This window comes from Zeus faber (genome assembly GCF_960531495.2).
Source record: "Zeus faber genome assembly, chromosome: 9".
Classification (NCBI taxonomy): domain Eukaryota; kingdom Metazoa; phylum Chordata; class Actinopteri; order Zeiformes; family Zeidae; genus Zeus; species Zeus faber.
The window spans coordinates 1,413,786-1,427,386 of NC_137197.1; the positions used below are offsets into that span (position 1 = coordinate 1,413,786).

The window sequence follows — 13,601 nt, forward strand, 5'->3', positions numbered from 1 at the left end:
GCACACCTTACTACTGACTGACTGCCCTCATACATATCCTGTACCACTCTTACCTACTTCTCTGCCGCCCCCGACTTCCTCATGCAATACCACACTTCCTCTCTAGGCAGCCTATCATACGCTTTCTCTAAATCCACAAAGACGCAGTCAACTCCCTCTGTCCTTCCCTGTACTTTTCCATCAGTGTTCTTAAAGCAAACATGTCATCTGTAGTACTCTTTCCTGGCATGAAACCATACTGCTGCTGGCTGATCCCCACCTCTCTTCTTAACCGAGCCTCCACTAGCCTTTCCCATAGCTTCATGCTGTGGCTGATCAACTTTATTCCCCTGTAGTTACTACAGCTCTGTACGTCTCCCTTATTCTTGAAGATGGTACCAGTACACTTCTTCTCCACTCCGGCATCCTCTCCCTTTCCAGGATGGTGTTAAACAGTCTCGTTAGGAACGTCACTGCCATCTCACCTAAACATTTCCATGCTTCTCCAGGTTTGTCATCTGGGTCAACTGTCTTTCCACTCTTCATCTCTTTTTATGCTGTTCTCACCTCATCCTTGTTAATTTGCTGCACTTCTTGATAAACTATCCCCACATCATCCACTCTTCTCTCCCTCTCATTTTCTTCATTCATCAACTCCTCAAAGTACTCCTTCCACCTTCTCAACACACTCTCCTCACTAGTCAGCACATTCCCATCATTATCCTTCATCACCCTTAACCTGCTGTACATCCTTCCCAGCTTGGTCCCTTTGTCTTGCCAATCGGTACAAGTACTTTTCTCCTTCCTTACTGTCCAACCTCTCATACAACTCGTCGTACGCCTTTTTCTTTTCCTTTGCCACTTCTCTCTTCGCCTTGTGCCGCATCAGCTTGTACTCCTGTCTTCTTTCTTCCTCTCTCTGACTTTCCCATTTCTTCTTCGTCAACCTCTTCTGCTCTCCTGCTCTCTCCTGTACTTCCTCATTCCACCACCAAGAGTCCTTGTCTTCCTTTCTCTTCCCACATGATACACCGAGTACCTTCTTGATCGTCTCCCTCACCACTTCTGCAGTTGTTTCCCAGTCATCTGGTAACCCTTCATTCCCACCTATTGCCTGCTTTACCTCTTCCCTAATTTGCACGCAACACTCCTCCTTTTTCCACTTCCACCATTTTATCTTTGGCTCTTCTTTCACTCTCTTCCTCTTCTTGGCCTCCAGAGTCATCCTACAGACCACCATCCCATGCTGCCTTGCAACACACTCCCCTACCACCACATTGCAGTCACTAATCTCTGTCCGACTGCACCTCCTGCATAAGATGTAGTCCACCTGTGTGCACCTTCCTCCACTCTTGTATGTCACCCTGTGTTCCTCCCTCTTCTTGAAATACGTATTCACAACAGCCAATTCCATCCTGTTGGTGAAATCCACCATTTGTCCTTCCACATTCCTCTCCTTGACACCATACCTACCCGTCACTTTCTCATCACCTATGTCTCTAATCCCTTCGCCAACATGCCCATTGAGATCTGCTCCAACGACCACTCTCTCTCCCTTGGGGACACTCTCCACCACTACCTCTTCCCTAAATTGCATGCAACACTCCTCCTTTTTCAAAATACTTTTACAAAATATAGTAAAACATTAAATAATTTTGCTGTGGACCCCCTGCAAGTCCTCTGAGGTCTGCTAGGGGTCCACAGACCACAGTTTGAAATCAAACTTCTCAGACCAGACTAACCGCCACCCCCTGCTGGTGGCTCAGGGTTTCAGAAGAACCACGACGAGCATCCATTGTTGAATGTGCAGTTTATTGTTCAGGCAGAAACAAGCATTTGAAACAAACTAATAAAAAGCTGCTTGAGGGACTTTTAAAGTGGATCTCAGCATATGGCCGTGGAAGAGCAGGGATTCGAACCTGTGTCGGAAAACTTTGGTCCGGGCCGAGTCACATTAGGTTTGAGGAAACACCTCGTCTACGCCACAGCCTTCCTCGGGGAGAGCTGCCTATCTCACTCTCTATGCACTTGTCTCACTCGCTCTACGCACCTGCTGGTGAGACCGGAACCTAAATCTGTCAGGAAGGACTGATCAAGTCCCGGAGTGTTTTTTGTCTTTTTTCAAGCGTGCATCCTGGTCTCTGGCTTCTTGGGGATCCTATGACTCCACTACTTGTGTATAATTGTATTTACTTTTTTGCATGACTTGATGACTTGAGAAATGAGCTGCGTATGATCACGAATAACGAGGTGGAGCTAAATCATAGTGATGCAGGCCTCGAACGGATCTTTGACATAACTCGATAAGTTTCTGAACCTGGAGTCAGGATCCATCCCGACTCAGCCCCGGTTCCACCGACGGAAGGAAACCGACCGAGTCCAGTCTTTCATCGCTATGAAATCAATGTGACACGGAAAGTCTAATTTCTCTGTTTCCCCAAAACTCAGAGTTCTAAGAAGTTGAGTTTCCGCAGGAAGTGAAGGATCCCAGATGCGGAATCACTTCAAGACTTCCCTCTCGACCCGAACCATTTTTTAACTAAATGATTGTTGTCTCCTCTGGAATGTGCGCCGGGTTTCTGAGCGCCACCTACTGGCTGCTCGCTTCAGTCTCCGGCGCCAACTCCTGCTGCAGGAGGATCGCTGATGGATACTGGTCGTGGTGCAGAGCCGGATGGAACCTTATCCCAGTTCACCGAGCACCGGTCCCTGCAGTTCTGACCGGAGCCTCCAGGCGGCGCCGTAACGAGGCATTGAACTCAAACATAAACGTGTTTTTACTAAAAACTGAAGCTTTTTACACCGAGACGCTGGTGTCACGTCAGGTCGAGTCGAGGCAGAAACCTTCAGTCAGAGTGTGTGTGTGTGTGTGTTTCCATACGACCACTCACGGCAGAAGCTGGAAACTTCCACAGGTGATTTGGGATCAATTAGTTAATTCACTCAATGACTTGATTACTGTAATGGGCTGAAAACTCCTGGAAAAAGCGGAAACAACGTTTTGAGTTTTCCTCCGACGTGTCGCTGAGCTTCATGAACCTCCAGGTGTTGGAGGAACTTTACAAACATCTGTCACCGAGGGAAAGCTGCCAGGTGTGAAGGGTCACACTTCACTTCCTGTACAGCAGAGGAGCTTTTGCATTCTGTGGGTTTGTGTTTGTTTGTTGACATTCTGTACACGAACTTTGACCTCGTGCCTGGTCCATCAATGAGATGAACCTCTGGATTCTATGTGGAGTTGTTGCAGTGCTGTAGCCTGGTGCAGAGTGGGTGGGGCTGATGGGCGGGGCTAGCCCAGAGGAAAGCTGCAGATTGGCCGATGTCCGTGGCGATAACCCTGCAAACAACAAACAAATCGAAACAGTTTGAACAAACAGAGGAGACTTCACAGTACTGGATCCCAGTTTAGACCATCAAATCAGAAATTATCACACGCCCTGGCTTGTAAAACAATATATGAGTGATCTTTAACACCTCACTTTTGACAGATAAAGAATTTATCCCTTTCTTTTCCAGAGAATAGACTTCCTTCATTGAACTGAATGACTCCCCAGAAATATCACCATCCTTACTCTGGGAAACAGCTAAGGCAGTTCTAAGAGGTAGTATTATTTCATTCTCCACTCACAAGAAAAAGAAAGGACAAGAATGCCAAAATAAACTCGAACAGCAACTAAAGGAGTTGCACTCCGAATAGCCCACTCATCCACTGAGCGAATCCGAAATGAGATCCGGACAAATCTCAACTTGACAATATCAACCATCAAAAGACACAATTCCTCATGCAACAAACAAGAGCAAATTATTTTGAATTCAATGACAAACCAGGTAAATTTCTTGCCAATCAATTGAAACTCGAAAAAACATTTATTACAACCATCAAAGATCCACAGGGTAGGATAACATACTCCCTGCAAGACATCAATAACATATTTAGAGACTTTTATAATAACCGATATCACTCGGATAATGAATCTAATATATCAAACATTCACTCATTCCTTGATGATATTGACCTCCCTAAACTTTCGATGGAGCAGGCTACCACCTTAGAGCAACCACTTACTCGAGAAGAACTCAGGAAAGCTCTCTTCTTTATGCCCAACAATATATCACCTGGATCAGATGGCTACCCTGCTGAATTCTATAAACACTTCTGGCCACTTGTTTCCCCATTATTCACCAGAATGGTTAAGGAGGTGAACCTCCACCATGCCTCCGCACATGAATACTGCTCTCATTTTGGTTTTGCTCAAACCCAATAAGGACCCAACCCTCACCTCCAGTTATAGACCCATAAGCCTAATTAATTGCGACTTTAACATTATGAGTAAAACATTTACCAAAAGAATTGAAAAAGTAATTCCATTTATCATTCACCCAGACCAAACAGGCTTTGTCAAAGGCAGACACTCATCCAGCAAATGGGCCGTTTATTCAGATCAGCATTTTTTCAAAGGAACAACTTAAATACTGGTTTTGCTTGTTTAGATACCGAAAAATCATTTGACAGAGTTAATTGGACAAATCTCTTTTCAATCCTCAAAAAATTTGGCTTTAGTCACTCATTCAATGGATCAGAATTCTGTACAACTCACCATCTGCTTCTGTCATCACCAATGGTTACACTTCAGTGTTTCACTCTACAACGTGGCACAAGACAAGGATGTCTGCTCTCCACTTTACTATTCACCATCTTTATTGAACCCCTCGCGGCAGCAGTAATATCGTTGGCATACAAACAGGAAACTGTTCACAGAATCAGTTTGTATGCAGAGGATATCTTGTTGTATTTACGGAATCCAATATCATCCCTACTGGAGGTGTTCAATCTTATATCTAAATTCTCAGCTATCTCATATTCAATAAATTGGACTAAAACCACGGTCATACCACTCAGTGAGGAAGACTGGAATGCTGTCATGCTGAAACTTCCCTTAACCATCAAAATGGGCAACATTAGATACCTTGGTATTGATATCTCCAACAATCTGTCAGATTTGTTTACCATTAACTTTACTCCTTTGATCAAATCCATTGACGAAGACCTCATTCGATGGAACGAACTACCCATCTCACTAATGGGTAGGATAGCAGCAGTGAAAATGAATATATACTACCAAAAATAAACTTTATTTTTCAATGACCCCAGTCCAACCAACAGTGCATTGGTTTAATACTCTAGACTCAATAGTCAATACATTTTATTGAATATACAAGAAACCGAGAATTAAACTAGCAACACTACAGATAAACAAAGACTGTTGTGGCCTAGCAGCCCCAAACTTCAGGTACTACTATCCCGGGAACCATCTTCAATTTATAATTTAATAGTTACAACCAGAGCTACAATTGGGCCATGGATGGCGAGACACTGAACAAACAGAATGTCAGGAGTTATCAATATCTGATCTCCCATTCTTTACTGAATCAATAAGGAAACACAATTGCTTTAAAAAAAAAAACGTTCATCACAACGACTCTGTCAGCCTGGCGGAGCTTCCTCAAACTCAGTGGTTACACTCTTATCTCCAAACAATTTCACCCAATCTGCCACAACCCAGATTTTTTGGTTAAAAACAGACCAATAATCTTTAGGACTTGAAAAAGAAAAGGAATTACTCATCTGGAACAAATTTTTCAAAAAAATGTGCTTATATCCTTCCCAACCTGAACCCAAAGGTATAATATCGGTGGTCACAGCTTCCTTCAATTCCTTCACTACAGCAGTCTCTAAAAGTTCAAATCAAATTACATCCTACAATCACCTTAGATGATTGAACATCAATCCCTTTTCCAGAATATACAAACTTTTATTTAAATCAGACGACACTTTGTCTTTACCTACCATGGAATGGGAAAGAGATCTTGCTGTTCCCACCGATATCAACCTGTGGAATCTTATTTGCAACAACACCTTGTGCCCCACGACTCCAAAATGCAACTCATCCAACATAACATTCTGCACATAGCTCATATCACGGACACAAAATGTTCAAAATGGGTTTTGTGGATAAAGACGTTTGCTCTCACTCTTCCCTTGATACCAGAGATGACTACTTTCATGCCTTCTGGCTCTGCCCACCTATCCAAACATTCTGGACCAACATCACCAAGAAGATATCAACCCTTCTGTGTCACAGCATTCCAGTCTCCCTGTCTGTATGTCTCCTTGACAACCTCTCCTCAGTTAACCCACCACTTAAACACCATCAACCCATTTTAATCGCCTTAACAATTGCCAATTGCCTGCCGTGTGTTGGTTGGGGGCGTCACTGTGGGTTTGGGGCTTGGGTTGGGGGCGGGGGGTGCGGGTCCACGGGTTGACGGGGTGGCGCACCGCTGGGGTCGCCCGCCCCGTGGGTGGGGTGGCTGGGCTTGCGCGTCCTTCTGCGTCCCGTGGGGGGGGGGTGGCCTGCCTATCGTGCCGGGGCTGGTTAGGCGTTCCGTCTGGTCCTGTCACCCAGGGGCATGAACCTGGTTGGGTGTGCTTGGCACGGCTCTCACTATGTGGCCTCCTTTGGTGGGGTACCTGTCCTCGGTGGGTGTTCTCGGTGTGCGGGGCACTTGTCACTGGGAGGTCGGGCTGTGGATGGTGGGGCCATCTGGCGCCCTCTGTTCTGTGGTCCGCATACTCAGTGGCCGGGGGCTAACCAGGGGCCTGATGGGGGCATGGAGCTGCCTGGCATGGCGGAGGCGCATGGCGGGCTGCTCTGCGCCCGTGGCTGATTGCTGTAGGTCGGGTGCCACTAGGTACGGGGGGTGGGCATGCTAGGGTGCGGTCGGGTCTGGGGTGGGGTCCGCGTGGTCGCTCCCCAGCCTGCTGCGCCCCTGCGTCGATCTGGTCGCGCTTTGCCTATCTCTCCCAGTGCCAAAACTCATACTCAGAACATACACCACACAATAGGCCTAGAGCTTTAGGGATGGGTGGGGTACGAGCTATGTGGGTGGGGATGCGGCGGGCAGCTGCCATCCTGCCTGTCACGCTCCTGCCCCAGGAATGTCCGTCCCGGAATTAAAATTCCGGGACGGACTCCCACCCGGCTGGGAGTCCTGGCGGCTCGCGCCTGGTGGCTTTGGATGTGCTGCGACCTGGCGGGGCTGCGGAGAGCGCCGCCGGGTGCCTTCTGGGGCCTGTGGGGGGGGCTGCTTGCTGTTGTGGGTGTGGGTTGGGGTGTGGGGGGCAGCTGTTGGCCCTTGCTCCCGCTGTGCGGCTTCTCTGCGGCGGGTGCCCCGGGTACCAGGGTTGGTGGAGGGCCTGTATATCTGGCAGCCTGCTGGCATTGGCTGGGGGGGGGGGGGCTAACATCCAGTTGCCCCCCACTGAGCACACTCTGCTACGTGGATGGGCACTCGGCGCTCGCGGGCAGGTGGGGTGTCTCGTCGGCTGCGATGGGGCGGGCCTTGCCCTTGCGCAGGGCGGGCAGTTTGGGCGGCGTGTCGGGCTGTCGGCGCGGGTCTGGATCCGGGACTGCGGTCCGTGCCTGGCGCCGACGGCCCGGGTTCTGTGCCTGCGGCCGCAGGGCAGGGTACACGTTCACCGGTGAACACCTTACACACACACACACACACCAGCACCCTCCTGGTTGCATCCCTCTCCTTTTCTCCCTCATTTGCTGCCATAACTATGACAGGAAGAGGCCACGTGACCAGTTGTAGTTCCACTTTTCCTGAACCTGATTGACTGTTTTTCAATACATGTTGTCGTCCAGTGTTGATGTTTTTGTATAAATGTTGTTTGCTTCTCTGTTTGTTTGTCTCACCGTGGTGATTCTCCCTCTTGGAGTAGTGATCAGTTGTTTATAGAGCCAAACATGGTAAATAGTTCTCCAAAACAGGAGGATTGGTGGCAGCTCGTGCTCTGCTCGTCCTGCAGCTCGTCCACAGGACAGAGTTGTTGCAGCAGTTGTTGATGATTTAAGAATGAATAAAGAGTCGTTGCAGGTTGACAAGTTCAACTCCACTTGCAGACCAACTCTGTCCTAGATGCAATGGAACAAATACTGTGTGTTGTATGTCCAGCATGCTGACAGCACAGGTTAAAAAAAAAAAAAAAAGAAACAGTTTGTCACAAGGTTTTTCTCACTGTAGTTACCGCATGATGTAGTACCACACCTGTCCCGGAGGGGGCGCCAGAGGGGGAGCGGGCAGGAAGGCGGGGCCTATCCCCGGCTGTTGGGCAGACGACTGATGCTGATCCGGTCCATGGGCGGACTGACTCGTCGCCGTGGCAACTCCAGAACTTTCCTAAACAGAAAGAAGAGAAACAGCGGGAACATGAGATAAAAAACGAGAAGAGAAAATATGATATTATCACCTGGGGGCGGGGCGGGGCGGGGGTTACTTGTACTTGTACCGCGTTGTCATGGTGATTGAACTTGTACTGCATCTTCGTGGTGATTGTACCGTGTCGTCAAGGTGACCTTCATGGTTTGAGGACATTGTTGTTCTGACTGGTTCCATGTTCCAGCTGGTTTGGGCTTGGACCCAGTGACCTGCAGGTCGACCAGGAGCTCATATGATCCAGATGCATATTTCCATGTTGTCGTTTCCATGGAGACGCTCGTCCAGGTCCCACAGCCTCAGATAGAGGTCTTCGCTTCCTGGAAGACGGGTCTATTTTACCATCCATTCATCTATCTATCTGTCTATCCATCCATCCATCCTCTATCAGTTTATCTGGGTCCCTCAGCAGCATCTCAGCAGAGCGTCCACACGTTCTTTTCCAGCAGCTTCTTCCATCTTTTCCTGGGGAACTTGAAGGTGTTCCCATGGTAACAGAGAATCCCTCCAGTGGCTCCTGGGGGCCCAAAGAGCCTCCTCCTTGTTGGTCAAGCGCACCTTCAAGTGGAGGTCGTTAGGGGCGACCTGGTTGGATGCCTGATGTGGGAGGAGCCTCAGTTGGTCCTGTATCCCTGGGGAGGGCTGGATTGGAGGTTGACCACCAAACTACAAGCTGTGAAATGATGTAGGATCACACTGCTCTTCTCTTCTGTTATTTCTGGGCTAGGGCTGCACGGCATTATGGGATATCCTACGCTTCTCAACGAGGTCCACCCAAATCAATGAAGCTGACAAGGATGCATCCTCTGCTTCCTCAACGCCCTCCCTGTCCAGGAAGTGAGGGGTGAGTCCTACCTCTTGTTGGACTGTTTGGTCTCCATGACGCTGATTGACAGACGGTCCACGGGCGTGTTGTTTCCAGGGAAACTCCTCTTCCTTTTGGGCTCGATGACCTCATTCTCCATCCTTACCAGGTGGTCCAACAGCAGCAGCTTAGCCGACAACTCTCCACCGGTCTTTTCACCCCCTGAATGCAGCGGAGACCCCGACAGCACCGTGCCCACCGGCTGTAACACAACAGGGCTGTTTTTAGGCCTCGATCATTACAGATGAGCACACACAAGTGTGAGCTGCAACCTGGCAACTCCCAGTGTGCACCAGCAGCTGCAACCTGGCAACTCCCAGTGTGCACCAGCAGCTACAACCTGGCAACTCCCAGTGTGCACCAGCAGCTACAACCTGGCAACTCCCAGTGTGCACCAGCAGCTGACTGTGGTTGGACTGTCTGTGTGGAGCAATGTGGATCTGTATTATACAGTATGATGTTAACTGGACCCAAGGTAGTGGTAGTCATACAGGTAGTGTAGGTCTGGTGTGGTGGAGGAGGCGGAGGAGGTGGTGGAGGCGGTGGAGGTCTCACCTGTCCATGTTGTGGGTTGAGCCTCAGACCGTCAACGCTGTGGAGCAGAGAGACTGAGAGCAGGACGGACAGAAGGACACAGCCCAGCATCTAAGGAAGCACATTACTACACACATTACTACTATACACATTACTACTACACATAGTACTACTACAGTGTACTGTGTGTATACACACACTACTACTACTACTATACACAGTACTACTACACGCACACTACTACACACAGTACTACACACATAACTACTACACACACACTATAACATGTACTACTACTACACACATTCCTACACACATTACTACTACAGACACTACTACTACTACTACTACACACATAACTATTACACAGACACTATTACACAGTGTGCTTCACACACTACTGCTACACACACACACACACACTACTACACACACTACTACACACTTACTACTACACACACACTATTACACACTCTACTACATGCACAGACTACCAGACACATTACTACTACACGTACACTATTACACACAGTACTGCACACACTTCTACCACACACATTACTACTACACACACTACCACTACACACACTACTACACACTTACTACTACACACACACGATTACACACACTACCACATGCACATACTACTAGACACATTACTACTACACATACACTATTACACACAGTACTACACACACTACTACTACACACATTACTACTACACACACTACCACTACACACACTACTACACACAACTACTACATACTCACCACTGCAAGCACCACGACACACACACACACACACACTACTACACACACTGCTACTATACAGACACACTACTACACACACATGCTATAACACACACACACACACACTACTACACACACTGCTACTATACAGACACACTACTACACACACTGCTACTATACAGACACACTACTACACACACATGCTATAACACACACACACACACACACACACACACTACAAACACACTGCTACTATACACACACACTACTACACACACATGCTATAACACACACACACACACACACACACACACACACACACACACACACTACTACACACACTGCTACTATACAGACACACTACTACACACACATGCTATAACACACACACACACACACACTACTACACACACATGCTATAACACACACACACACACACTACTACACACACTGCTACTATACAGACACACTACTACACACACTGCTACTATACAGACACACTACTACACACACATGCCATAACACACACACACACACACACACACACTACTACACACACATGCTATAACACACACACACACATACTACTACACACACATGCTATAACACACACACACACACTACTACACACACATGCTATAACACACACACACACACACACACACTACTACACACACATGCTATAACACACACACACACACACCGACACACTACTACACACACATGCTATAACAAAAACACACACGCACACTACTACACACACATGCTATAACGCACACACACACTACTACACACACGCTATAACACACACACACACACACTACTACACACACATGCTATAACACACACACACCGACACACTACTACACACACATGCTATAACAAAAACACACACGCACACTACTACACACACATGCTATAACGCACACACACACTACTACACACACGCTATAACACACACACACACACACACTACTACACACACATGCTATAACACACCCACACACACACACTACGACACACACGCTATAACACACACACACACACACTACTACACACACATGCTATAACACACACACACACACACTACTACTACTACACACACATGCTATAACACACACACACGCTATAACACACACACACACACACACACACACACACTACTACACACACATGCTATAACACACACACACACACTACTACACACACATGCTATAACACACACACACACACTACTACACACACATGCTATAACACACACACACACACTACTACTACACACACATGCTATAACACACACACACACACACACTACTACACACACATGCTATAACACACACACACACACACTACTACACACACATGCTATAACACACACACACACACACTACTACACACACATGCTATAACACACACACACTACTACACACATATGCTATAACACACACACACACTACTACACACACATGCTATAACACACACACACACACACTACTACACACACATGCTATAACACACACACACACACACTACTACTACTACACACACATGCTATAACACACACACACGCTATAACACACACACACACACACACACACACACACACTACTACACACACATGCTATAACACACACACACACACTACTACACACACATGCTATAACACACACACACACACTACTACACACACATGCTATAACACACACACACACACTACTACTACACACACATGCTATAACACACACACACACACACACTACTACACACACATGCTATAACACACACACACACACACTACTACACACACATGCTATAACACACACACACACACACACACTACTACACACACATGCTATAACACACACACACTACTACACACATATGCTATAACACACACACACACTACTACACACACATGCTATAACACACACACACACACACACACACACACACACTACTACACACACATGCTATAACACACGCACACACACTACTACACACACATGCTATAACACACACACACACTACTACACACACATGCTATAACACACACACACACACACACACACACACTACTACACACATATGCTATAACACACACACACACTACTACACACACATGCTATAACACACACACACACACACACACACACACTACTACACACATATGCTATAACACACACACACTACTACACACACATGCTATAACACACACACACACTACTACACACATATGCTATAACACACACACACACTACTACACACACATGCTATAACACACACACACACACACACACTACTACACACATATGCTATAACACACACACACACTACTACACACACATGCTATAACACACACACACACACACACACACTACTACACACACATGCTATAACACACACACACACACACACACTACTACACACACATGCTATAACACACACACACACACACACACACACTATTACACACACATGCTATAACACACACACACACACACACACACCAGTGGGTTCACAGCATCTGACGTCATCCATCCAAAAAAAAGGGTTTATCAGCGACGTAGAGAAGAGGAAAACCAACTTTCTTCAGTACTAGTACTAGTATGTGTATAGTACTACTACACACATGCTACTAGTGTGTAGTACTAGTGTGTCGTAGTGTGTGTGTGTGTGTATGTGTGTGGGGGGGGGGTTGTGTGTGTGTGTGTGTGTGTGTGTGTGTATGTGTGTGGGGGGGGGGTTGTGTGTGTAGTGTGTGTAGTAGTGTGTGTGCAGTAGTAGTAGTAGTGCGTGTGTGTGTGTGTGTGTGTGTGTGTGTGTGTGTTTGTATGTAGTAGTGTGTGTGTAGTAGACTCTCCGGAGGCTCGTCAGGTTTCAGAGATACCCAGCTGATGTGTTTACCTTTACCCATAATCCATCTGTGAAAACACGGGGAGCGGTGGGAGCGGTGGGAGCGGTGGGAGCGGTGGGAGCGGTGCGATACGACAGGAAGTTCTAATATTATCTGTGGCTAACGCTGCTAGCTAACGGTCAGACCTGAGCCGCTCCCTCCAAACAAACACATGACATCACCTGTCTGCCTGTCCGTCTGTTTGTCAGTCTGCCTGGCTGCCTGAACCTGTGCGAAGGATGGTGAGACACCCAGGTGCACATGGGGAGAACATGCAGACTCCAGACAGAAAGGCTCC

At 47.3% G+C, this 13,601-nt stretch overlaps 1 protein-coding gene across 2 annotated transcripts in view; it reads right to left on the reverse strand.

The window, feature by feature from the left end:
* Positions 1-1,772: 1,772 nt before the first annotated feature.
* The window catches only part of ostn (osteocrin), a 14,104-nt gene continuing 2,275 nt past the window's right edge, over positions 1,773-13,601 (reverse strand). The window contains exons 2-5 of one of the 2 annotated variants that reach the window (XR_013844311.1): positions 9,683-9,772; positions 9,118-9,329; positions 8,075-8,226; positions 1,773-3,316 (exon numbers count right to left, since the gene is read on the reverse strand). Coding sequence is in view for 1 of the 2 variants with exons in the window: in XM_080006490.1 (XP_079862616.1) it covers positions 8,142-8,226; positions 9,118-9,329; positions 9,683-9,772 (387 nt within the window). In the remaining variant the exon portion in view is untranslated. The remainder of the gene's footprint in view (positions 3,317-8,074; positions 8,227-9,117; positions 9,330-9,682; positions 9,773-13,601) is intronic. The other variant, XM_080006490.1, reaches the window with a different exon arrangement.